The sequence below is a fragment of the Danio aesculapii genome, chromosome 21 (assembly GCF_903798145.1).
Source record: "Danio aesculapii chromosome 21, fDanAes4.1, whole genome shotgun sequence".
Taxonomy (NCBI): Eukaryota; Metazoa; Chordata; class Actinopteri; order Cypriniformes; family Danionidae; genus Danio; species Danio aesculapii.
Window position 1 is genome coordinate 12,522,569 of NC_079455.1, and position 27,959 is coordinate 12,550,527.

The window sequence follows — 27,959 nt, forward strand, 5'->3', positions numbered from 1 at the left end:
TAATAACTTTTTATATATAACATTTAACATGTGCCAGAGTAGTTGGCGGTTCATTCTGCTGTGGCAACCCCTGATGGATCAGGGACTAAGCCAAAGGAAAATTAATGAATATCATGCTTAACTTTTACTTTAGTTTAACTGCTTTTGTTTACTACATTAGATTAAAAATATAATTTTATATTTTAGATGTTGGGTCTTCATTTATGCATGCATGCACAAGGGTCAAAAGTTTAAAAACACCTCCAGATACACTGAAAAAATAATGTCTTTAAAATTGTTGCAAACAATTTATGCGTTGAATTTAAACAAACAAATTAAATTTAGTAATGTTCAACTTAAATTGTTTGTTTAAAGTCAGCCCAAATATATTGTGTACAGCCAATTTAAAAATAGTAAATCCAAGGAATTGTATTTTTTTTATCTGTGTTATGTTGACAATTTCGAACAGAATCCTTGACACGGTGTCTGTCTTTCACCCAAAATATCGTGAGTTATGTTTTACATTTTTTGACTTCTGAGATGTTTGAGCTTTATTGTAGAGCTGTGTAAATGAGCTGACCTAACATGTTATTTTAATTTTAAATGTTGCGTTTAGTTGTTTAGCATTTGTTTGAAAAGTGACATTTGTTAACCACCCCTCAAACGATAGTGGTTTAACCCTTCCTGTAGGTTTGACCAATTTTGATGATGCCCAGCCAAGTGAAATCTATTAGTAGGCCTATCCTTAATTTCCACCTGAATTGTTTGACCTTCCCAACAACCGACCGAGAGATGGCAAAATTGTGAAGGCAAAACAAATGAACAGCTAGGGATAAAACGACAAACAAACAAAAAGATTTTAAATTATATGTTCGTAAACACACAATGTATACTCTGTGGCTCATTGTGCCGCATATTTTAACACTTCCGCTCCATATACTTGCTTTGAGACGCACAAACAAAGTTAACGAAGAAACATACAGCGGGTATTACAACTACGCCGAAATGACTGATCGTTTAAAAGGATTTTCTCGTAAATTTCCCCGTATTTGTAGCCTGGCGAGCATCGGCCAGTCCGTCGAGGGCAGAGAGCTTTGGGTCATGAGAATCACATCCAATCCCACGAAAGACTTACCGGGCAAACCGAAGGTGAAGTACGTGGGCAACATCCACGGGGACGAGGCTTTGTCCCGTCAGGTGCTGGTGTACCTTGTGGAGGACCTGCTGACCCGGTATGGCCGTGATGTGAGGGTGACGGAGCTGGTAGACCGGACTGACATCTACGTTTTGGCCAGTATGAACCCGGACGGCTTTGAGAGGGCGCTGGAGGGAGAATGCGCTGGCACCACTGAGGCCCGAGACAATGCCAAAAACTATGACCTTAACAAGAGCTTCCCAGTCCAGGACGAGCCCTCCAGTGAGACTGCAGGAGACATACCAGAGGTCATGGCTGTCATCAGGTGGATTCAGGAGAGAAAGTATGTTGGGTGTTTTTAATTGCCTGTTTTCTGTTATTCATCCGTTATCCAACGTTACTTCAAGCCAGCCAGTAAGTCAAAGCTGCTTTGTTAAAGGGATAGTTTACCCCAAATGAAAATGTACTCACCCTCAAGAAATTACACACTTTTATGAGTTTCTTTTTTCTGGTGAACAGAAAATAAGATATTTTGAAGAATGCTAGAAACCTGTAACCATTGACTTTCATAGTATTTGTTTTTCAGATGCAAATGGAACATGGCAGTCAATAGGGGCAGTCAAAAAGGTTTTTAGCGTTCTTCCAAATATTTTTTGCGTGTGTTAAACAAAAGAAAAAAACTCACAAAGGCTTGAAATAGTGGTGAGTAAATGTTGACAGAACTTTCTATTTTTTAGCTGTCTCTTTAAACAAAGCATTTACATCTATTCATTTGGTGATGCTTTTATTCAAAACAACTTACAAGTGAGCATAGAAGCACCTAAATTCACCAGAGAGCAGCAATGCAGTAGACTCAAGTTAATTTAGCAGTCACAAGGTACATTAGCAGTTTTTAAAACAGACACAAGCATATATATGTTAACATAGAGAGGGGGGGGGGAGGAGTACAGGTGGTTTGCTAAGCCCACTCACTGGCCTGAAGCACACTCAGAATTGCACAATGTTTTCCATAAACATGGAGTTTATTAGAAAGTGTCTGGTACAAATGTAGAGGACACAAATGTTCAAGCCCACTCGGAGAGGAAAAGAGTAACAGAATCAACTTCAAGACTTATTTATTGATTTATATTTTTCTGTTTAGTAATATTACAAAAATAAGTAGGCATTATCTTTAACTTGTAAATACGTAGATATTTATTTATTAAATTTTAGTTTACATTTCTTAAAAATTCTAAAAATGTGTTCTTATTTAGTACAAGGTTAAACAGGAGTCAACTATAGGGTAAATCTCCAGCATGCAAGCTGATTTTCACACTGACCTTAATTTAGACTTATACAATAAAAATGTTAAAAAGTTATGAAAACTCATGCAAAATTTTAAACCATTTTTTCAATCAAATTTTTTATTGAAATTGTTATTTTGACTGAAATGGGGTTTATATTATTCACTTTCAACTAAAACCATTAAAACAAGTGAAGTGTATTTATAAACTAATTTCGAGAGAATTTTTTTGCTTATGATTGACCACAACTGGTCCCGCATCAGCTAACGCATGATTCACCAATCAGACCATTCCTAACTCACTATAAATAACCAGAGTTTCATACCTCAGGTATCTTCGTTTTGAAGAATCCCCCTTCCACCCCTAGTCTCATGCAGTGTTTGCTCTACCATTGTATTAGGGGTCGCCCCACCCTCCCAACGGCTTTCCCCGCCCCCCCTTGAAGTCAAGTTAATAAGCTAAATAGCCTTATGTAATTTCTTTACACAATGGCATGCTTTTCTGCTCTGTCTCACGCTCTCACTCTGCCCAAATAAGTCAACGTAAATTACGTAAAATGTTCTGTCAAAAATGTAGACAGCACAAACAGGCAGTTGCAAGAGGAAACCAGACACGGCCATTTGTAGAGTCTCCTTGCCAGTCCTACCGAAAAGAAAATAATTGACAAACACATGAACCCTCCCCAAGTTTGACCACTCTTTTCCTAAATAGGGCAGCATGGCAGCCCAGTGGTTCGCACTGTTGCCTCACAGCAGGAATGTTAGTGGTTACCAGGCCAGTCGACATCTCTGTGTGGAGTTTGCATGTTCACCCCGTCGCGTGGGTTTCCCCCAGTTTTCTCCCACTGTCCACACACCTGCACCTTAAGTGAATTGACTAAACCAAAATTGACACCACAGATGAGCCCTTAGCCAGCACAGTGTATCTCTTGATAGCAATCCATAATTTATCTTTCGCCATAAACAGCAGGGGAGTTCTCGAGATCTACCTGAGCTCAAACTCCCCTCTTTCCCTGCAAACGGGAGGGAGGCCTGGGCTCGAGGGACTTATGAGCTCAGAGCTCTCTCCTGGGACAGCATGCCAAGCAAGCTTTATAATCAATCATCAGCTAAGTGTGAACTCTTGAACTGAAATTAAATGAAAGTGAAAATAAATCTAAATATTACAAGAAAAACTAAACCAAATGGTTAGAAGTGAAAATTTGACATTTAAAACACAATGTATAAATAAACTTGATTAAATCCAACAGTAATATTTAAAAATATGAAAATGCCAAAGCATGTTTAATCCCTAAAATTAAAAATATAAAATAAAACTAAAATATTAATAAAACAAACACTGGACGTTAGGGCTGGGCGATTTGGCCTAAAATCAAAATCTTGATTTAATTGAAAATTTGAACTCTATTACAATTAATTAATTTATTTTTCTCTCACATTTCACTGACAGGTTATTAACAGTAAATATGCTCAGATATTACAAGTGAGAGATGTTTGAATGAAAGGTGCATTATTGATTTTAAAATAATTGAAGGAAACACACACCATCTACTATCTATGATTATTTATTGAACATCAACGCTGAGCAACTAAAATTAAAACACACATTGCCTAAAACCAACCGTTATTTTTCTTATAAAAAAGTGAAAATAAATAACTTGCCCTTTTGGAAACAAAATAAATCTTCTAAATGAAATAACTTTTATATATCCTGTAAATAAAATTTTAAACGGTGTAATTCTTGCATCTTCTTAAAAAAATTTTTAATGTAAAAAATTATTTTATGGTAATGGAAAACATGCCATCTCAAGGCATCTCTGGCACAGCTTCTAATCATCGTTAATGTAGTGCAATGTGCAGTCACAGTGTAACGAAGGCTGTGCTGGACTGTACCCGTGCATTTGAGGCAAAAGTATAAATCAGTATAAATCATCCTTTAACAAAGCAGGGTCATGTGACTCCACACGGGAAGTCGGGAAAGTAATTGAAAAACTTGAACTGGAAAAATTAGATTGATTATAGGTTCTGAATGTCGATTTCGATTACTTTTTGATTAATCGGCCAGCCTTGCTCTACTGCATGTACCACAAAATATCAAATTCAAAATTAAACAAATGTGCAATTGTTTATCAAATTTAACCAGACTTTTCTTTAAAGGAGAAATTGGCAACATTTTATTCCTCTCTGGAAAACATTAATCTCTAACAATTATTCAATGGTGAAACCAATTACTCTGTGGTGTAACGTGAAGTTCAAATATTGTTTCACAATAAGTGTTTTCTTCCCTTCTTTTAATATTCAAGGTTTGTCTTGTCTGGCAGTCTACATGGAGGCTCAGTGATGGCCAGCTACCCTTTTGAGGATGACAGTTCTTACACCAGATCAGGAGATGATGCTCTGTTTCGCAATCTAGCGCAAGTCTACATCGAGAGCCATCCTGTTATGGGGACAGACAATGCTGACTGTCCCGATGATCCCTTCAAAAGCTCTGGAGATGGTATTGCTGCCTATTTGACATTTCAATCTAATTAACATTTTAACTAATCAAAACTCCATGAAGCATTGCTGTCCTTTATGTGCATTCAGGATCAATGCAGAATTACAACTACTTAAAAGGAAACTGTTTTGAAGTCTCCTTTGAACTGAGCTGCTGCAAGTATCCACCAGCTTCTCAGCTTTACACAGAGTGGAGCAACAACAGAGAAGCCCTTCTTGCTTTCATACAGAAAGTGAGTGAATGAAAAAAATGTCATTGTGTAGTCAAACGAGTGCTCTACAAACATTGCTTTGCTTCTTTTTAAGGCTCATATTGGTGTGAGAGGTTTTGTGCTGACCAAATCAGGCTTTGGACTGCCAGGTGCAACGGTCTCAGTTTCTGGAATTGATCACAACATCACTACCTGGAAGTTTGGTGATTATTACCGCCTGCTGCTGCCTGGAAAATACGACATCACTGCCAGCTCACCAGGGTGAATATGTGTAGATGCTCACAAGTACACTACCTGACAAAAGTCTTGTTGCCCATCCAATATTTAGGAACAATAAATAGTAACTTGACTTCTAGTTGATCAATTGGTATCAGAAGTGTCTTATATTAAAGACAAAGGACTCTAGATTACACTTATTTTACCAAAATAAAATTTGATCATGCCTTGATTTTTAACTATTTAATTAGGACAGTAAGGTCTGACTTAGCTTAATGAAATAAGAATATAATGAAGAAATAATGTCTAGTATAGAATATAATGTCATAGTGCATTGAAAAATAATTAATATTGTGTATGACTCCCATGAGCTTGGAGGACTGCATCCATCCATCCATCTCTGCAATGACTCAAATAACTTATTAATAACGTCATCTGGAATGGCAAAGAAAGCGTTCTTGCAGGACTCCCAGAGTTCATCAAGATTCTTTGGAGAAATACTGTTCTTCAATGCCTCCTCCTTCATCTCACCCCAGACATGCTCAGTAATGTTCATGTCTGGTGACTGGGCTGGCCAATCCTGGAGCACTTTGACCTTCTTTGCTTTCAGGAACTTTGATGTGGAGGCTGAAGTATGAGGAGCAGCGCTATCCTGCTGAAGAATTTGTCCTCTCCTGTGGTTTGTAATGTAATGGGCAGCACAAATGTCTTGATACCTCAGGCTGTTGTTGTTGTTGTCATCCACTCTGCAGAAATCTTGCATGCCCCCATACTGAGTGTAACCCCAAACCATGGTTTATCCTTCACCAAACTTGACTGATTTTTGAGAATCTTGGCATATGGCAATATTTAATGATTTAGTATATCATGATAATCAACATGCACAATATTGATTTGGACGAATCAAAATACATTGAATATAACTGTATTTTTTTTTAACTTTTAATCTTTGATCAAACTGAACGTGCTTTTTGCATTGAGAAGTACCTTTTTTAAATGGTTTTCTAATGGCCACGAGCGTTTTGCATGCAAAATCCTGTTGGCATCTCTCTTATATTTCTCTCTTGTATTTCTGTACATTGCACTATGCTATGCTGCCATACTGATCAAATATTTTTAAAAGTAAAATATTTTAATAAACAGTTCTGCCTTAATACTGTATGTCAAAAATGTAAGATTTGATTTTACATGAATTTTTTCATGTTTGCTTCAGATACCTTTCAAATACTGTGATGAATGTGCCAGTGATTGAAGGAAAAGTCATACTGGTGAACTTCACCCTCGAGGAGCCTTTAGAAGAGATGTTAATGCTAGACACTTTTGGGCAGCCTATAATAACCCATCAAGACCTGAACACACCCGGACCTCCCATCTCAAAGTCTCCAATCCAGACTCTGGATTTCCGATATCGTACTTATGATGAACTGGAGACGTTTTTACAGCTGTTTAGTGCCGTCCATCCTTTCATCACTTCTCTGAAGTCAGCCGGACGATCAGGGCAGGACAGGAATCTTTATGTGATGGAGATCTCCACCAGTCCTGGTGTTGAACAGCAAGGTGCAAATAAACAGTAATATTATTTAATTATTTATTTGAGCATCATTACTCTACTTTTCATTGTCACATGATCCTTCACAAATGATCATAAAATGCGGAATTGATGCTAAATGTGTCTTGTGTTTTTAAAAACGATTTGTTCGATAAAAACGATTTTTATGATTCTTAAGCTAAAAACATTTTAACCACTTAATTTTTGTCTTTCACTTTTAAGTTGCTTAAATTAATACATTTATTAATAAATATGTCTTAACATTGCTAATAATAAGAAATGTTTCTTGAAAGCAAATCACCTATTTAGAATGATTTCAAAAGGGTCACATGATGAACATGAGTTATGATGCTAAACAATTGTCATAGGAATACATACAATTATTACAAATTGTAAGTAGGAAATAAATTCTAAATGAGAAGAGTTATTTTAATAGTAGTACTTGTATTAGTAGTGCTGTTGCACAGCTCTTTGTAGTTTCTAGAACTACTAGTGGAAGTGTATGTATTTTATGTGCAGGAACCAGGAAGAAGTTTTGTGCTGGGAATATCAGTTGGGTTAAAAGCAGCTTTGTTCAGGGCATCCTTTATTCTCCAATTGTTGATTTTGCAGTTCTTGATGTCGCTGTTGGTCAGCTAAAAGGGATAGTTCACCAAAAAATAAGGGTTTCCTCATCATTTACTAGCACTCAAGTGATTCTAAACTTTTATTAAACTTTTATGAAAAAGCAGCCATTTACATCTGTAGTAGGAACAAAGCATGCCATGAAAGACAATTATATTTTTTCCAGACATTCTTCAGTAAATGTTTCTTTGTGTTCAACAGAAGAACGAAACTCGGACAGTTTTGAAACAAGTGGAGGATGGTATTTTTTGGGGGTGAACTGTCCCTTTAAGTCACTTCAGAGGTCCTAATAATGGTGCAAATTTAACCATGAAAATTTTCAGGGGGAAATTATTTCTTGGGGAAACAGCCCTGGTGGCTAGTTCTTATAACTTCTTGTTCTAACTAACCGTTGTGAAAGCCCTGTTTGAAATGGTGACTATTTCAAAACAATACAAAAAACCTTGGTTGTTCCAAACCAGACTAGTGTATGTACCTGTATTTGTTACCAGTGTTAATTTCATCAACAAAAATAAGGGTGAAAACTGGTTGCTGCCTATAGCTTGACACAAACAAAAACTTGACAGGTCCTCTGTGCTAGTAACATGTCTGAAAGCTATAAATGCTCATGCTCTAATCTGCTCATGAATGATTATATTGTTGGCAAAAAACTGACAAGACTAAAATGTAGTCAAAATGATAAAAACTACCCAACATTACTTTTTGTTAATTTTCTGTATTGCACAAATTTTTCATTGGATGAGTGTATCGGATACAGTAATGTATTACATTCAGCAACATTACTGGCACAACAGACCTGTCAAGTTTTGGTTTGTCAATCCCTTTTATAGACAAAATTAACACTGCAGGTAAACTTTCTTTCTTCTACCAGGTAAACCAGAGGTCATGTTTGTGGGAAACCTGCATGGAAATGAGTTTATTGGGTGTGAGATTCTCCTAAACCTGATTGAATACTTGTGTCGCAATTATGGCAAAGATCCACTTGTCACACGTCTGGTCAACAGCACCAGAATTCACATCATGCCATCAATGAACCCAGATGGGTATGAACTCGCGCTAAAAGGTAGAACTTTTTAGTGCACTGGCAGGTGCGCAGTACAAGTGTATGGATGGGTGGAGGTTGAGTGGATTTTTTTTTTGCGTTTACCATGATTGATTGTCCTCTTGTAGCTCAAAAGGAGCAGTTGTCAGGAGACCTGAGTAATATTGGACACGGCAACAGTCATCGTGTTGACCTGAACACAAATTTTCCTGAAGTGTCAAGATCAAGAAGTAGTGTTGAAGCAGAAACTAAAGCAGTGATGAACTGGATCAAGGCCCATTTCTTTGTGCTGTCTGCTAGTATTCGTGGAGGTACAGAAAGTGAAAAACTTTAGTACAAACCAATAAGTTTTGGTTGTTTTGATGATAAAACTGAACTCCCGCTGTTGTTTCTAGGATTCAGGGGAATCGTGTTTCCAAATTCACTTGACTCTGTTGATGAAAACTTGTTTAAATCGGTTGCAGAGGCCTATTATATGGTATGTATGTTGAATGCTATATAAATTATGCATCATTAATGTAACTTATTTTGACGTTTAAGCTGACTAAACATCAGCAGAAACTGTAAAATGTGTATTTTATGTCTGTCAAATTGTCCATTCCATTTTAATTGTCTTGATTCCAGGAATCTCAGGCTTTTCAAGAGCAGCAGACCTGCGATGTGCCAAGAACCAGACAGAAAAGAGGTCTTAAGCACCGTCATCCTGTAGTCAGAGGTAATAACACTGATTATTAGAGTTATTTATTGATATTAGTATTAAATGAAAAATAATACATTCAAATTTTGTAGTGCCTTTAAAACTTTACTTTCTCTAAATTAAAGTATACCCTATCCACAGTAAAACAAAGGTATCTATCAAAACCTATCAAAAGTAAAACCTTTAAAAAAAAAAAAAAAAAAAAAAGGGGGGGGGGGGGGGATCAGTGAAACCACATTATTTTATTGTTTTGCATTTTTAAATGAACTTGTGATTTAGAAAAATGTCAAAACAAAATGAATACCAGTGTCTCCTAGTTATATATTGTGGTCTTGTAAAGCAATTGATCTGTGGGAGAATCAGAACTATGTTAATTATCTCTAATCCAAAACTTTTGCAAATGTTTGTGAGCAGTTTCATTTTTGGGTGAACCATGCCTTCAATATCATATTTTCTTTCTTACTATCGCCAAACAAATGAACAGTACAGTAGTGTACTTTTTAAATAATTTCTTTGTCTGTTTAAATGTATTTCAAAAGTGTTTTTTCATGTTGAGCATCCTGTTTCACACTAAAATAAGTGTTGTTTTTTGTCTTTAATAGGAACTGATATTCTGACCTGGGCGTATCGGGGATCAGACACTCTAACTGTGAACATTGGTTTGAGTTGTGAGCTGCTTCCACCAGAGGAATCACTCTCTGTATACTGGGAGAAGAATCATAAAGCGCTCTTACAGTTCATACAGCAGGTGATTAATTCCTGGCCATGACATTGTTTATTTTTGGTTGAGCAATTAAATTTAAGTTTATTTGTATAGCGCTTTTCACAATAGCTATTGTTTCAAAGCAGCTTTAAAAAGCTACACATTGTTGCATTACAATCGAATTCAGAAAAGTCAAGCTTACAGGGTAGTTACCATAACATTATTAGTTACTAATAACTATAGGTAGGCATAGATTATTTTTTAATCTTGGAATTAATCTAGATTAAAAATGGCTCATTTGAATTCTGCCGAAGGCATTTAGGATATGTGTGCAACCCAAAGAATGACTAAAACGGGTTTCTCAAGCCATGTGGGACATTAGATCAATGGCTCATCTCCTGTTTCCAAAGTACATCACAAACTGCTTGAGAAACTGTCCTACTATGAAAATTGTTGATAAAAATAAATTGTTCAAGAACATGTTCAATAAGATATATATATATATATATATATATATATCTTTTTTTTTTTTGATTACCTTAATACGACTAAAGTCATAACTGAACGAAACCGAAATGGAATAAAGTCGTGGAGTATGCATATATTAGTGGCATTACTGAAGTAAACACTATTACCGTCATGTAGGACTTTCGCCATATTTTCCGACAAGATCCACACACGCGGCTGTCAGTAAACGACCACACACACATCGCAAAATCCGGAAGTTTTTTCTTTCCATTTGGCATGCATATTAAATTCCATAACACTCTCACCAGTCTTTACTCCTTATTTGTGTTTAATACCCCACTTTGTCACGGGGGCATGAATGAAATGTTCATGAGTTAAAGTGAAACAGCCGAACTGCAGTTAAAGTCACCCAAAATTACAGTAAACTCTTACATGAAAGCGCTTCACGTAAACACCTTAATTGTATTATTGTCTATTAAGGCAAATAACTAGATTACAGATGTCCATGTAAACGTAGTCAGTAGCGTTGTCGAAGTAAGTGAAAGATCCAGAAGGGCATCCTGCTGATTAGATTCAGAAGGGCACTTTTTTGTCAGACAGCTCACCGGTTTGACTTTCACCGTCATTCATTTTAAAAAGCACCCAGTCCATTTTATTTGTATATGTTTTACTCAAACTCATAAACTCTACAGGTGCCTGATACTAAAATGTGGAGCTATCATTAATCAGATTCACTCTAGTGAACTGCATACATGTTAGCACGTCACGTTTGATGTGGTAAATTTACAGTAGGAATACACACAGGTTCGAAGACTCGTTCTCGCCACCTACAGTGCAATTTGGCCAGGTATACATCCGTGCTAAAATATCAAGGTGAAATTAAGGCTATATTAAGGTCATCATAGCTTGCGTAGAATAGGCCCAGCTCCCAACCCAACTTTGAGAATAGGTTAACGGCGATATATCGCCCAATAAGAGTCGGCTCACCACTACTAATAACCTTAATTGACTGGTAACTCATAGCTTTTAACAGTTAAAGTTATTTTATAAATAAGTATAATTAACCTCCAGTTATACAGTATATAGATGATGTCTATGTGTACATGTTCAATGAAGTGTATATGTAGTCCTTGAAGTCTTTGGTGGTTGAGCAATTGAACATATATTATTTGTGTGATTGTGATCGTCAGGTTCATTTGTCTGTGCGGGGTGTGGTGACTGATGGTAATTCTGGAAGAGGCATTGCTAATGCTACAGTCATGGTAGAAGGCTCAAGGCATCAAGTGCGCACCAGTGGCACAGGGCAATACTGGAGACCTCTGGCTCCTGGTTCTTACCATATTACTGCCTCTGCTCCAGGGTGAGACTTTACAGTAAATTCACACCACACAGACAATCACCAGATTATGTGAAAATGCATTCATTTAATTTGTGCAACAGAGGGCTATAACACACATTATCTGTTAGTGCAGTAGTTTTCAATCCTGATCCTGGATCCGTCATTTTGGGCCTGTTTACACCGGGTCAGTTCATGCATTTTTCAATCTTATAGCTATCTGATTATTGCGATTGAAATGCCATCTTTGCTGAACGGATATGATTCCAATCTTAAAATCATGTGCTTTATGCAAATTTAATTAGGTTAAAATATTGATTTAACTCACTGCATATTAGATAAATAATATTAATTTTTACAGAAACATAAGCACTATATCTTATTTGCCACACAAATGATTTTATACAGCAACAATTTCACGCACCCCAAACTAAACACTGCTGGCTCAGTGATTACTTATATTAGACTAAAAGTATCTAAAAATACTAAAAATTTTACATCCATTTTTGTTGCAAGAAATAATTTTAGAATAAATTCTATAGTCTATTTTCTATTATTTTTCTCTGCATTCAGAGAGGCACTACAGGAGTGTTATGCTTCTCTGTTTTTAATTCTGCCATTTGATATTAAAGAGCCCCTATTACGGGTTTTGAAAATTACCTTCTATGCAGTTTGTAAACCAGCTCTAAGTGAATGAAAACATCCAGCTGAGGTTTAAAAATGTACATTTTTAAATAAAAGATTAGACTCAGAGTCGTTTAAATGATTTGATGTTTGTCAGGATCTTTTGCCTGTTCCTATCGACATCGACACGAAACAATGCCAAATATGAACTACCGGATCCGGTAAAACATGAACATGCCTTTCCTTTCAGACACTAGCAGAGTGGGAGGGATTATGGGATTGATCATGACATGAAGATTACTATCGTTGAACGATGGCCAGACATGCTGCTGTGGGTAATAAAGAGTTCAAGTTCATGATTTATTGATTGATACAATAACCTACCCTGCAAAGTGGGATTGTTTGTTATTAAAGAAAGGAGCAGCAAAAACTATTAATGTATGGGGCTTTGTCAGTAACTTTAGTCAGTTTGTATAGACCAGTTTCTTCTTCCTCCAGATCCTGTAAGTGTTTCTCCTTCCTACACAACATGAAGTGTGATTAAAATTGTTGCCTCGTTTTCTGTAGTTGGCAAAATATGTATTTAATTGTGTGTTGTAAATTGTAATTGCACTGCTCAGCTTATAATCACGTATCTGTTATAGATTAGTGCTTGTAATGTATCTCTCAGGTTAAATCTGTTCAGGCTATTTCACATACAGCATCTAAAACCATGTTGTAAACGTGACGTGTGTTTCTTCCTTTACCTATTTAAATGCGTGTCTGAACTCGCGATCTCCTGCTGTATGTTGCAATGGCCACCATCAGCTGTTTCAACCATGTGGTGCGTACAAGTTTTGCCACTGTGTGGATTAATACTGAATGTGTCGTCATTATTATTTGGGTTGTGGTTAAGAATAGAGGAATATGCTGGTGTTCAACTGCATTGCTTTAATGCAGTCCTGCATTGGGCTCACACATATACTCTGTGCCCTGACTACTTCTTTGGTGTTTCTCTTCATGTCGCGCTGAATGCAGTCGACCAATCATAACACAATGGGTTATTGGACCAATCAGCGCAAATTAGCCTCACGCAAAGGAGGAGTTTGGGAACAAATGAATCGAACGATACATATGGAAGTTGCTGGAATAATTGGGTAAAAATAAATGCATAATATAAGACAATGAAAGTGTTTTTTTGACTTTGCATCCATATCAGCCTGTTGTTGGAGACCCCAAAACCAAAATATGACCTTTTATAATGCATAATAAGGGCTCTTTAATTTAACACAAATTGTATAACGAGTAATTGATATTGATCATTATTTTACATTCTGATTTGATCATTTAACAAATATTGACTGGTCAAAAATAGGATAATTTTAACAATATATCAAACTGTCATTTAACCTTGTTTTGTTTTGCATCAGCACTGTTATAGGTTTATGTAAAGGCTAATATAGCACATAACACACTTTAACATCTTAATTCTTTTTACATTTTGGGAGGATTCAAATGTACTAATGTGGTTTCAACAAGCGGATGCGTTTAGACATGTGCAATTACATTTAGAAACCACCTCCCCATCTGGTTTGAGCAATCGGATTTATATCCGTCTCTATATGCATTTCAGAGGGCATTTACACATGTAGTTATCCGATCAGAAAACCCCCCCCCCCCTAGTATCACCCTTATTTAACACACCTGACTCTGGTCATTGGCTCTTTAGGAAGGACTGAGGGGGCTTTCAAAGTGCTTTTCAAGTAAGGTCTATTCATTTTCCGTCCATATTTGCAATGCCCTTGGGCAGTTCATTCAAGACCAAAGTCCTATCTAAATGAATCGAATAATCCTGAAATCTCAAATGCTGCTCGCTGAACTCGCAATTGAATTACATATTTTTAAATCAGACTGCTCACCCGCAAAACCACATGGTTATAAAGCTTCTCAAACAGTTCCCTTTAACAGTTGTCAGGGCACTGATCAGGCATTCAGCCATTTAAAGTCTGTCTCATTTAGGCCTGTCACAAAAATCTAAATATCGACTTATCGCACACCACATGGACATGACCTCAATCATTTCTGGTGATGCAGTATATATCACTATACATAAAAAAAAACAATTCTAGCAACAATTTAGCTGATTGTGCAACATCTCTATCTTTATTGGAGGGTTAGTGTCAGTATTGTTAAAATATCACCATAGTATTTACTATAAATTACTTCAGCATATTTTCCTGTGGGTGCCTGACAACTGAAAATAGACCTGGTAGCAGATATCGCAGACTCTGTTACTTTTTACCTTGCACTTTTTTGTTAATATTTATTATTATTTACTTGTTTAGTATATATGTTTTCACTTGCCTAATTCCAATGCCTAATTATTAAATTCTTAAAATGACTATTATTAAGTTAGAAATTCTTAAGAATAAAATATCATGTGTTCTTGGAAGAGTGCACTTGCCTTGTGATAATATTATATTGTCATTCTGGTGTTATACTTTTTAATGAGTGGCTTAAATGGTCTTAAAATGACAATAATATTGTTTATCGCAATATATTTTGGTGCAATATATCGTACAACAAAAAATAGATATTGTGACAGGCCTATTGTCAATAGTAAAATTCTTCCAGTGCAATGAACATTCCTACAATTTACTGTGAAGGTCAGTAAGCATTGATTCTCAATATGTTCCCTTAATGAATTTCTGAAGTTTGAATCAAGTGAACCAAATCACCAAACAATGAAAAATGAGTTAAATTGTTTTCTGATATCTACATAGTAAGAATATGGCTTCGGTAAGTAAAACAAAATCACAGACACAGACAGAGTTAAAGGCACTGATCTAGCAAATCTTTACAAACTGTTGCTTTGTGTGTGCCTGTAAGTATGGGCTAAATTAGCCTTTTCACTTCGCTATAATTGATAAATGAGAAGTAATTCCAGCTATAAAATAGGTAAGCTGCTACATTTCCTGTGCTCTGCATCTAGTTATGCTCCAGTGTCTGTGTCCGTCCGGGTGTTGGGGACTCGGGTGGAGCAGGTGGACATTAAGCTGACCAGAGATGCATCCCAGTCATCTGTAGAGGAAGGAGAACAGAAGGACTTTGAAAAACTTGTGGAGCTGCTTTTAGTCCCTGGTGCATTGAATCAGTTGGTACGCAGCCTGCTTCCTGCTCAGACCCTGCAGTATCGAACCTACAGGGAACGGTCTGAGTTTCTACGAGGACTGGCCTTCAACTTCCCTCGCATCACACGACTGCACAGGTATGAAATCCTGAAGATGAGCCTGTGAGTACTTTTACACCACATCACATATTGAAAAGTTTGTCCTTATTCAATGTTATCAAAATGTCCCCCATTCACAAAGATTAAGAACATGATATATTGTGTATGCCAGACAAGTAGATGGCAATGTTACTTTGTAATATACTACTCATCTGTGCACTATTGGTCCTGTAATCCACCCATTGTTATATTGTTGGTCAATTACTCTTGCATGACTTTAGACTATAACTATAAACATGTAATATGCATGTGCAAGATGTCACTGTAGTCACAATTTGAAAAGCTTGCGTTTTAGACACCCTTTTTTGATGTAAATGAATGCCAGGATATCTAAAAAAAAAATGTTATTATTTATGTAAACAAACACTTTATCAAATATTTAAGGTGCGGTCACATTTATAAAATTTTGCACACAAAAACTGCCCTTTCTATATTGTTGCATATACATGAATGGAGCTGTGATGAAGCAGTGGTGACCTTTCTGTTAGTTATCCCTCAAAATTGTATAACCTTTGTCTTTATATATGGATACACACACTTACTGGCCACTTTTAGGTGGCCACTTTTAGGTACATCTTACTAGTAATGGGTTGGATTCCCTTTTGCCTTCAAAACTGCATTAATCCTTCATGGCATAGATTCAGAAAGGTACTGGAAATATTTCATAGAGATTTTGGTCCATATTGACATGATAGCATCACGCAGTTGCTGCAGATTTGTCTGCTGCACATCCATGATGCGAATTGCCCGTTCCATCACATCCTATAGGTGCTCTATTGGATTGAGTTCTGGTGACTTTTGAGGCCATTTGAGTACAGTGAACTCATTGTCATGTTCGAGAAACCAGTCTGAGATGATTGGCGCTTTGACATTGATGCGTTGACCAGCTGGAAGTAGCCATCAGAAGATGGCACACTGGGGTTATAAAGGGATGGACAAGTTCAGCAACAATACTCAGGTAGGCTGCAGAGTTGACCCAATGCTCAGTTGGTACTAATGGTCCCAAAGTGTGCCAAGAAAACATCCCACAAACCATTACATCACCACCACCAGCCTGAACCATTAATACAAGACAGGATGGATCTATATTTTCATGTTGTTGACAGCAAATTCTGACCCTACCATCCAAATGTTGCTGCAGAAGTCGAGACTCTTCAGTTTTCTATTCTAAGCTGACAGGAATGGCAACCAGTGTGGTCTTTTTTGTGGCCCATCTGCCTCAAGGTTCGATGTGTAATGTGTTCAGAGATGCTCTTCTGCATACCTCGGTTGTAACACGTGGTTGAGTTACTGTTCCCTTTCTATCAACTCTAACTAGGCTAGCCATTCTCCTCTGACCTCAACAAGGCATTTGCGCCCACAGAACTGCCTCTCACAGGATATTTTCTTTTTTTTTCAGGCCATTCTCTGTAAACCCTAGAGATGGTTGTGCTTAAAAATCCCAGTAGATCAGCAGTTTTTTTAAATACTCAGAGCAGCATGTCTGGCACCACCAAGCATGCTACGTTCAAAGTGAAGCATGGTTTGATCTGCAGCAGATTATCTTGACCATGTCTACATGCCTAAATGCATCGAGTTGCTGCCATGTGATTGGCTGATTAGAAAATTGCATTAACGAGCAGTTGGACAGGTGTACCTAATATAGTGGCCGGTGAGTGTATATGTATAAAGAAACTGTTCTGGTAATTTTCTGCCATCACAATTTTTTTTACAGTATAAGTAATTTCTTACATTTTCTATGACCAAACAAATACATATTTGACATCATCAGTTATCAATAACCAACTCTAACAGACACTGACATGAGTAATGCGGAGTTCACAGTGCATGATTTATGGCTCCAATTTCCACTTTGCAACAGATTTTATGAAATCACACACACACACGTCTGAAATCAGAGGCGAATGCAAGTGACTGTCACACAGTGTGAAATATCAAAAGAAGTGATCTGAAAGAATTGATGGTGTCATCGATGTTCATGAAATATTTGGCATGTCAATCTGAATCTGTTGTTGATTCAAAATCATGTTGTTTGTAATAGGTTCTGACGGAATGACACATCTGTGATGACCTACAGCTAATCAGAGTGCACAATGCAGCGGGAAGTTTAGGGAGGAGTTATAGTCCACAATATTAGGAAATGACTTGCATGTAGAAGATGACTTTTGGTTCTGTTTGGTTCCAGGAAATGGAGGAAAGTTTGGGAAAAATTTACCATTTTCAGTCTTGCATAAGAACTCTCACATGTGCGTTCTGTCCTTATTACTTTTTGCATGCATTGGATTTTAAAACAGTTTGAAAGCCAGACTGAGGGCCCTGTCATACACATGGCGCAATAAGACGCAAGATGTATTCCCAAGAAGTGTTGCAATCCAATGCAACCCCAATTTTCGCGTTTTCCGTCATGTGCTTAAAACATGCAGGATGTACAGCAATACACAAATATCTTTACAAATAAAGAATTAAAGGATTAAAACGTTACAAAAATTATTATTTTCTACATAAATATAAAACCTATACCTCCATGCCGCCTTTACCTCGGGGGCTTTTTTTTAGTTTATTCATGACAACTTGCTTTTGTATAATGTTAGTATTATCATTAGTTTAATTTATTATATGCATATTTATATTTGTTTTATTATAAACAAGCTTCGATTTGTCCGCCTGTCAAGTTTTGGATCATATGGGGCATAGGGCGTGTCTTTGGATATAACTCTTGGATATAATTTTTTTGACCACATTTTGTGATTTTTGATCATTTATTCGTTTACTGGAAATTAGAACTGAATTTAGAAATAGTTTTGAAACAAATCTTTGCACTGAACAAACAAAATTAATTATGTAGGCTATTGCATGTCTTCAGTGGAGAGCGTACAAAACCGTTTCCATATCCACAAACGAAAGTGAAAGTAAAGGCCAAATGGAGTAGGCTCATTATCCTCTTACTGCAGATGCTGTTTAAATGTTTTCTTAACTGTTTTGAAGTGTTCAGTTTTTCCAGAGTCCGTCATGTAAATAGCAAATGCACCATGGAGCGACACAACTGACTCTTAAAGGGAATGGGAGATGAGACTCTGATTGGCTTATTCTCAAAACACACCTATAACTTATAAAGAGAATAAGCACAACCCTGTTAGACCATGTGCTGCAGCGCAGAGCGTATTTTACCGTGCTTAAAATAGCAAAAGTGGATTTGTACACGCTCTTGCGCCCTGCACTTCAGACTTTGTGCCTAGACCGTTAAAATTGAGCCCTGAGTTGTCTGGGATTCTTTCTACAGTAAAGTCATGCAGTGTAACCTCCTGTCACAGATTCATTGTTACCCCAGAATAGTCATGCAGTATGAAAACAACAACGATCTCTAAAGAGTTTGAAAATCATGCCATGTGAACTCTGCATAAATTACACTTAACTAACAAAACCCAAAAGTTTCTTTCCCTTTCTGTTTGTCAGCGCATTGTGAATTGGTCTTTAGCTACCATCCATAACAAGTCTCACTCACACTTTTGTTGTGGTTCGAGTTGAAAGGTAAGTGATATTGTGAAGGTTCAATAGTCATTGTTTGAATCTCCTTCTTTTTTCTTCCTGGGATCAGTTTGGGTCAAAGCTCCGAGTTCAGAACTCTCTGGGCTCTGGAGATCTCTGGAAATGTAGATATTCCTCCGCTTTCTGAGCCCAAGATCCGGTTTGTTGCCGGAGTCCATGGTAATGCAGCCGTAGGTCCAGAGTTGCTGCTTGAATTTGCTTCTGTCCTCTGCCTCAACTATGGCAGAAACACCGCCATTACCAAGGCAAGCTTCACAATCATCTTATTTCATTTTATTTAGTCTTCCAAAGCTGTTGTCTTCTGTAATGATTTTTAAAGAAAATGCGATGACTTGCCATCAATTTTGTAATGGTAATATGAGAGAGTCTAAGCAAATTGGGGATTGATATACCAGGTGTAACCGTAAGAAATTTTTGAAGCTGCACAAGTGTAAATAGCAACTTAGACACCCCTTCCGATGATGATGGAAAAAATGCAAAGTTTGTGTTTCCCCTAGAAATGTTGCTGTTGCAAGCTATGTTTATAGGTAGATTACATAAATAGTGCAAGTGAACAAAAAGAAAATGAAAATCCTGTTCAAAAAACAACATTAAGATAGTGTGAATGATGAACGTCAACTTATATTCTACATGGTTTATAAAGTGTTTATTGAATTTTTATGAACATTAGCATGAATTCCACAGTAAATGGTTAGCTAACTAATGTTACTTTATGTAAAGAAATAACATAACCAGCATCCTGGCAATCTGCTGTTCTACAGATGTGTTGTAAGGTTTATTATGCTACTGTTTTAATAGCTTTTAAAATTTTTCGTACAGCTTCATAGATAGTATCATGATGATCATCACTTTTTTAAAGTCTGTCTAAGTCAGGGGTGTTCAAACTCTGTCCTGGAGGGCCGGTTTCCTCCATAGTTTAGCTCCAACTTTCTTCAACACACCTCCCTGGAAGTTCTAGTATACCTAGAAAGAGCTTGATTAGCTGGTTGAGGTGTGTTTATTTGGGGTTGGATCTAAAATATGCAGGATACCAGCCCTCCAGGAACAAGTTTGGACAGCCCTGGTGTAAGTTCTGGTCTGGCAGTGTTGGCTGCACCCCCACCCTCTAGAGCTCATTCACTCCACCTCCATCTGATAAAGCTGCTGCAAGACAGGGGTGTTATGTCATTCAGCAACAACTCATCTATACAAAGTCTCAAAAACGAATTGGTCAAGCCTCCTCTTATAAAACAATATAATATTTTAGAAATAAACAAAGTACAATAAGTCTGTTATTTGTCTGTTATTCTTCAAACTGGCGAGAAATGTGAAATAAACAAAGAAACACTCAAAAAAATACATAACTCACAGACTCGCCATTATTTTTAAACTGTAACATAGACTGAAATACGCTTCAGTCAGGATAAACAAGTAAGCTACAACAATCAGTGGATGAATGAAGACTATAAGCAATACAATAAACATGCTGCATACACTTTTTTTTGACACAGCTGGTGTTGGGGATGCTTCAGAGACAATTTGTCTTAAACCTTTAACTCAAAAGTTTGACTACAGACTTCAGTTCCATTCAGTAATGGAAAGAATAGATACATTAGCACTTCCCATTTGTTTTTGACAGTGCTTGTTGGGTGGATTCTTAAACACTGCTAATTGACCTATGTGTCATGATCTCCCGTAGAAATGTATGTGATTGGCCACTTAATATGGGGTGTACAAGGAGACTGTCATGCACTGAACATGCCTTTGTACCATAATAATTTCAATGGCTGTTTGTAGCTTCACCAACCAAAGCACCAAACATAGAGGTGCATCCCAATAGTATGCCCTACGTCAACATGTCCAGAACAATCCTACATCTTGTAGGATCTTGGAACAATTAATGTGTAACTATTCACCATAAAATCAATAGGTTTTCCAACACCACATTTCCACAATGTGGCATCTGATTGAAAACCAACAAGATTTAATTTCTCAAATAAATACAGCCTTCACAGGTGTTGGTTTTTACAAAATGTGTAGGCTCTTTAATAATTCAGCAGCCCATCATCAATAATTCCTTGTATAATTGGTGACAATGATTGATTAAACTGTAAGCATGTTCCAAGTTGTCTGGGAACTGAGTCAAAAGAAAGTGTGTTTATGCCACTAAGAAGGCTTTTTGTTTCTTTCCTCTTAGCTGATTGACAGAAGCCGGATTCTGATTCTACCGTGTGTGAACCCTGATGGACGGGAACAGGCACACGAGGGTCTCTGCTCATCCAGTGTGGGCTTTGCCAATGCTATTGGTGTCGATCTGGACACAAATTTCCTCACCAGTCAGTCTCTAGTGAAATCATGTCATTAACCTCAGCTTCTGAAGGGATCAGAGTGTATATGATGCTTTTATTTTTACTTAGGTAATGCATCGGTACAGCCAGAGACCCGTGCAGTGATGGATCTGATTTCTGGAGGGGGATTCTCTCTCTCAGTAGTGCTGGATGGAGGCTCTCTGGTGGCCACGTATCCTTACGACAAGTCTAACCAGCATGGTAACAAACATCACAATATCTGTGTTGCCTTCTTTTTATCACCTGATAGTTTTAGGGATCATTTACACTTAGAATTAAACCTGATTGCTCTGTTACAAACAGGGAAGGATTTTTTTGTTAGATTAAAATTTTTACATAGTGAAAAATGATTGTGACAATGTTGGTGTTCTTTTGTGCAATTCTGGGAATTATACAAAATTATATATTACTATAATAATAATTTAATATTTATACTTGTATAAAGAATTTTACATACCTTAGTATATAATTATATACTATATAATTTCCTTTTTTTTTTTTGTTTACTCCACAAACTTGTCTAAAGGTTTTTTTTTTTTAATCAAGACTGTTATCTAAAGTTTTAAATAACTTGTGTAATCGTTCCTTTGCTAATTATTTACATTCTCTCTTGAAACTTTCATTTATACAATTTGGGCACCTTTTTTGCAAGTAGTTTGCGTTCCCTCCACACTGTTGTGAGCAAATGATCAAATAAACTAGAACAGTCTGGCAACCTATAGTTAGAACCTAGTTAGATTTAGTTACAAAACTTTTGTATTTCTAGACTTGCATAATTTTTAGTGAAATATCATGTTAAGCAGATGATTTAATCAGTTAATAATGACTTTACAGCAAAAAATGAGGAGACGTTGAGATATTTGGCTTCTCTGTATGCTGGCAATCACCCTTTCATGCACTTGGGTAACGTGGGATGTTCAGAGAAGTCAGGTACCACTGAAAAACTCAAATAATAATGCTTTATTTATAATAATAATGCTTTTATTGCATGGCGTGATAGAATCCTCCTCATATGTTTGGTGATCTGCTTGTTTTAACTCAATAGTGGAAATCCCAGGAGGAGTCCTAAAGGGTGCAGATTTCAGCGCTCACACTGGCAGTATGAAGGTACTCACATGACCTAAGACTAAATAATTTTTTGTTATATTAGTAGATATTATTTTTTTGTTATTTGTGGCTTTTGATTTAGTTGCTTGTGACCAGTCAAAGTATTTGACACAATTTAGATTATGTGGTATGTATTAATAAAAGATATTAATAATATTATTTGGCCATTAAGTTGCAACTTATGTGCTAAATGAGGCAGAGTTATTTATAATCCTCTAGTGTTGTTTCAGGAATACTTAAACATAAAAATCTTACTCTGTTAAATAGGTCTTACTTAAAAAATATTTCCCTTAATATTATGGTCTCAATTTAAATTTCTGCACAGCATTCCTTAATTCTTTTTATTATTATTATTTGAACATATATTTATGTATTTTACACACCAAACACACATTCACTTCATTTAGTGTATTTATGAATATGTGAGTTAGCCCCTGCCTCCTTAGAGCTATTGTAGTCATTTTATTCAGGGTCATTTAAATAAGAAGTAAATTTGGAAAACATGAGACCAGAAACCTTTTGGTCATTCATTTACACACCAGGTGGGCATGATTCAAATAATTGTTATTAATTACTCACCCTCATGTCACTCTAAACTCCTGAAACCTTCATTTTCAGAACAAAAATCAGAAACCACCTTGACTTGTTCAAAATCCAAAAAGGTACCAACAACATCCTTAAAATGGTTAGAATATGTAGCTACAATAATACTCTAGTGCGCATATAAAACAAAACAAGCAACTATTCAACAGTTTCTTCTCCTCAGTGTCAGTATTGGGTGCACATTCATGTGTACTGTGCATTGATGTATTCCCCAGATATCTGCACGTATCTTTCTCCATTTGAATTGAATCACAGGCGCATATGAGAATTACGAGCACAAAACACATAAAGATCACAGCGCTCTCATGAACATGCACCCTATACTGACACTGAGGTGAAGAAACCGTTGAATAAAGATGATAGTTTGGTTTGTGTGCACAAAAGTATTCCTGTAACTTGATAATATTCCAGTTGAAACACTGACCATTAGGAAAACATCAGTTAGCAAGGGCTCACTCAAAATAAAGGGAAAAAAGAAAGATAAGAGTACTGCTTTGAACGTCTGCTTTGAACGTCTCCAGACTTGTCGCTATCTATGTAGGATGAGGGAGCTGTCAGACTTCATCTGAAATATTTTAATTTGTCTTCAGAAGATGATCAAAGGTCCCGGACCTTTGAAACAACATGAGGGTCAAAAGTTAATAACAAAATTAATTTTTTGGGTGAACTAACCCTTTAAAACCTTTTAGACCTGTCTTTGTCTACCAGTGATAGGCTTTGCAAAAAACACATTTTAATATCAGGTGTACTGTAAATGCCAAAACTTGGTTTTCATTATAGTGGGTCTTTAAAGGGATTGTTTACCCAAAAATGAAATATATGTTATCTCTATAAAGAAATCTGGTAACCATTGACTTTGTTTTTCCTACTATGGATGTCAATGGGTACAGGTTTTCAGCTTTCTTCAAAATATCTTCTTTTGTGTTCAACAGAAGAAAGAAATGCAAAGCTTTATAACCACTTCAGGAGGAGTAAAAATTTTTTATGTGAACTATCCCTTTAAGTAAACCTTAATGTTGCATTTTCAGGACTTCAGTTTAGATGTGGGTGTTTGTCCAGAGATCACTGTGTACACGGGCTGCTGTGTGTTTCCACCTGACACTCAACTGTTTGCGATGTGGATGGAGAACAGACTTCCTCTTTTCCGCATGCTACTGGAGGTGCACATCTCCTCAGAATAGCCATACTTATATGCTACTATATCTTTAAGACTGATTTAAATGCATGTTTTTCCTTGTGTTTGACCTGAAGGTTCACAGAAGGCTGAGTGGTGTTGTGAGGGACAGTAAAGGCCGGCCGGTGCCTGATGCTGTTATCGTGGTGAATGGCTCTCTGAGTGTTCGTGCAGACAGTCAGGGTCACTTCAGCGCCCTCGTGGCTCCGGGCACACATCAGCTGCAGGTTCAGGCCCACGGATACCAGCAAGAGCTTCAGCAGGCAGGTGGCACTTCACTAACAGCCGTAAAAGACTGCTGTATGTTGTATTTGATGTACTTAAATGTAAATGTTGATTTAAGATGGATGATTTTAGCGAAGGGAAATCATATGATAAATAGGAATTCATTTTTTTATGTTGAGCAACAATGTTACATTTGATCCAAAGTGATATACATTAGGTAAATGTGACAAATTATTTAAATATCTCATAAATGTTGTTCCTTTGAATCTTATGTTCTCCAAATAAGCATAAAAAAATGTATCAAGGTTTCCAAAAAAAGGTCTTTCCAGGATAAATGTAAAATTTTTCATATTTCAATTTTATTTATTATTTTACTTTTTATTATTATATATTTGTGGCCTAAATTGGCTGATTTTGTGGCAGCTTTTCTCAAAACTTAAGGCATTATTTGTTTCAATAATTTGTGCTGTGAAAATACACAAAAAAATATTTTTTGGAAGAAGCAGCATGGGACAGAGAACATTAATAATCATCGAATTATAATGATTTCTGAAGGATAATGTGGCACTGAAGGCTGGAGTCATGAAGCTAAAATTGGCAGTAGTTCCATTACTGTATGAATGTAAAAACATTACAAGGGCGCATTAATTATCTGTTTGTCCATCTGTCTGTCTGCCACAATGTTTACTGTATTTTGATCAAATACATAATTTCTTTATAATATAATCATCCAAATGTTTGGATGTTTTTCATTGTTTTTCTTGTATGTTGGAAAAAAAAAATATTTCATACATGTAAAGCATCCTGCTGAGCACCAATATTTGAACAGTAGTTTAATACTGTATAACATAAAATACCACATAGTAGAGCTGCACGATATTGGAAAAATCTGACATTACGATAATTTGTTTTGCTACGATTATTTAAGCAATATCAAATGAGGAGCAGTGTGATATGGCTGTACATATCGGCACTGGTGAGAGGCATGCCTTAGGGTCCCAACTGTGATGATATACAGCCATATCGCACTGCTACTCGTTTGATATTTCGTTTATACAACAGTTCGACAGCATAATTATGTATAAAAAAAAAGAAAATCAAACAAGGAGAGTCTAAAAATCCTTTTGTATGAGGAATTACTTCCGCCATTCCTTCACATCTGCAGCTGACGTCAGAAAAGCAGAAACCGTTGCTCATTCACCAACGTCACTTTAGAGCTAGTAATTAAATGATTCTCTAGCATAATATCTAAAACAAAAACAAAACAGGCGATTTTTCTCACATTTTAAAATTATAAGGCAGAACGGCAAGAAATGCCATCAGTCTACAGGGATTTCTCCCAGTATTTCTCTGTTGCAATTCAGATATCACTATAATTAACCCCAAAAATGCCAAAGCAAACACTACCTGATTATTATGGTGCAAATACAGCACTGCAACATACAAAAGAGAGAGATCGACTCAGAATGTCACTTACCTCTACGTTTTAAAATGATTTGATCAGCTGTAGTTTGTAATTTGCTTTGAGTTTTTCTCCCCTAAGCACTTATGCTGTCACTGTGGTGGAACGTTAACCCTCTTTGCTCTGCTCAATGACTTATGCTCAATGACTTATAAATAAACTGCATTCTCACCTAAAAAAAGCTTCAAAAGTACAATGTTGTCCAAAAGCTGCAATATTTGTCAAACTGTAGTGAGTTTATTGATCTGCTGTCACTATGTGTGCGTAGTAATACACAAGGGTGAGGAGGCTGTACAAGTGCTGATATTGCAGAAAATCGCACAGCTATCAGCCAATCAGATTTGAGAACCAGAGAGAAGTGTTGTATAAATTGCAATATGGATATAATTTCACCAGATGATTTGAATGGCTCTATTTTAAAAGATTTGATTAATTTAAATCGACTGGGCTGATCAAGTCTTATTCTATACAGTGCATGTGCATAAATTATAAATTACAAGCATAGATGAATATAACAAAGCAAAAATAAAAAAGTTAAATAAACAGTGCTTTATGGTTTTCCAACAGTATTCATATACAAAAATTGAACAATCAAACATAAAATAACATGGTCATTATTGTACAAATAATAGTATACAATAATTTAAAAATAATATTTGATCAAATCTTTATCTTTTAATGTTTAATAAGCAATCTAATCCTGTGACTATTGCAGATACACACATTGCAATTATCGATATAGACATAGATGCATTACATTGTTGCAATCTAATACATACACTGCATAAATGCTGACCTGATCAAACAGCTTCTGTCCAGCAGGTGGTGAAATTGTGCTTGATCTGCAACTCTTTCTCCTTCATGTGGTTTTAGGTGATTGTCTCCTCCGATCGACTGAGCAGCCCCATCGTCATTGACTTTACAGCAGACAGTGCTACCCTCAGCCATGCTGTGCTTGTAATTGCTGCAGGTAAAAACTATATAATCTTTAATGTAAAATTCCATTTTCACAAATCTCAATCGGTGGTTGAAAGATCCTGTTCTAAACTGCTGTGTATATAATAATAATATACCACTCGGGGTGGGGGGCGTCATTTAGCAGGTTTAGTTGTGTTCATACTTTGCTTTATTTTTTTAAATTGCATATATAAATATTTGTTTTACATGTTAACTTTTGTTGTACATTGCTGCATCCGTTTCCCTGAAAATGGGCAGTTGACTTCCTGATACTTTTAAGCCCCTCCCTGAGAAGCACACAATTTGATCTGATTGGTTATCTGGCTCAGTGTGTTCTGATTGGCTGACTGCCTAGGAACTGCTATGCCTGTTTTAGGTTTAATGAAGTCACAAATCTGGGAAAAAGTTCATTGTAGTCCCTACCAGTCATTTGCCATGGGCTTTAAATTTCTTTTACAGGTGTTTATGCTCTAATGACAACATTGCACAATAATCAATCAAATTAAAAGCACTGTTTTTAAAATTCAGTAATAGTAACATTCTTTATTTTCATTTAGCTACTTTGATGAGCGTTTTGATATGTGCTGTCCTCATCTGGCACCTTCGCTCTGCCAAGTTGAGCCGTATTCGTGATGGAGTTCGATGGCTGCGTCGTAAGCGGGACGACCTGCGAATGGAGGCGATGGCTTCAGAGAAATCACCCCTGCGTCAGGAGTTGCTGGATGAGAGTGAGAGCGAAGACGACCCTTTCTTTGTAGAGTGACGTTAAATGTAAGCTCACGGTGTTCAAGAATAAATGTCATTTATTTTGCTTAGTCAACTTAATGACTTATGTTTTCTTTTTTAAAGATTTGTTTATGACATTTTTTGCATTTGTGATTGGAAAGTACACTACCTGACACAAGTAATAATTTGACTTCTAATTGA

At 36.5% G+C, this 27,959-nt stretch overlaps 1 protein-coding gene across 1 annotated transcript; it reads left to right on the forward strand.

The window, feature by feature from the left end:
• Window positions 1-864: 864 nt before the first annotated feature.
• Window positions 865-27,795, forward strand: cpdb (carboxypeptidase D, b). Its single transcript, XM_056446671.1, has 21 exons — window positions 865-1,457; window positions 4,700-4,893; window positions 4,983-5,125; window positions 5,199-5,365; window positions 6,534-6,877; window positions 8,365-8,556; window positions 8,664-8,846; window positions 8,931-9,013; window positions 9,160-9,250; window positions 9,835-9,980; window positions 11,594-11,763; window positions 15,335-15,610; window positions 19,227-19,422; window positions 21,354-21,492; window positions 21,574-21,705; window positions 22,339-22,434; window positions 22,550-22,611; window positions 24,243-24,374; window positions 24,466-24,651; window positions 26,949-27,045; window positions 27,590-27,795. The coding sequence occupies exons 1-21, from the start codon at window positions 865-867 to the stop codon at window positions 27,793-27,795; spliced, it is 3,828 nt and encodes a 1,275-aa protein (XP_056302646.1).
• Window positions 27,796-27,959: the final 164 nt, after the last annotated feature.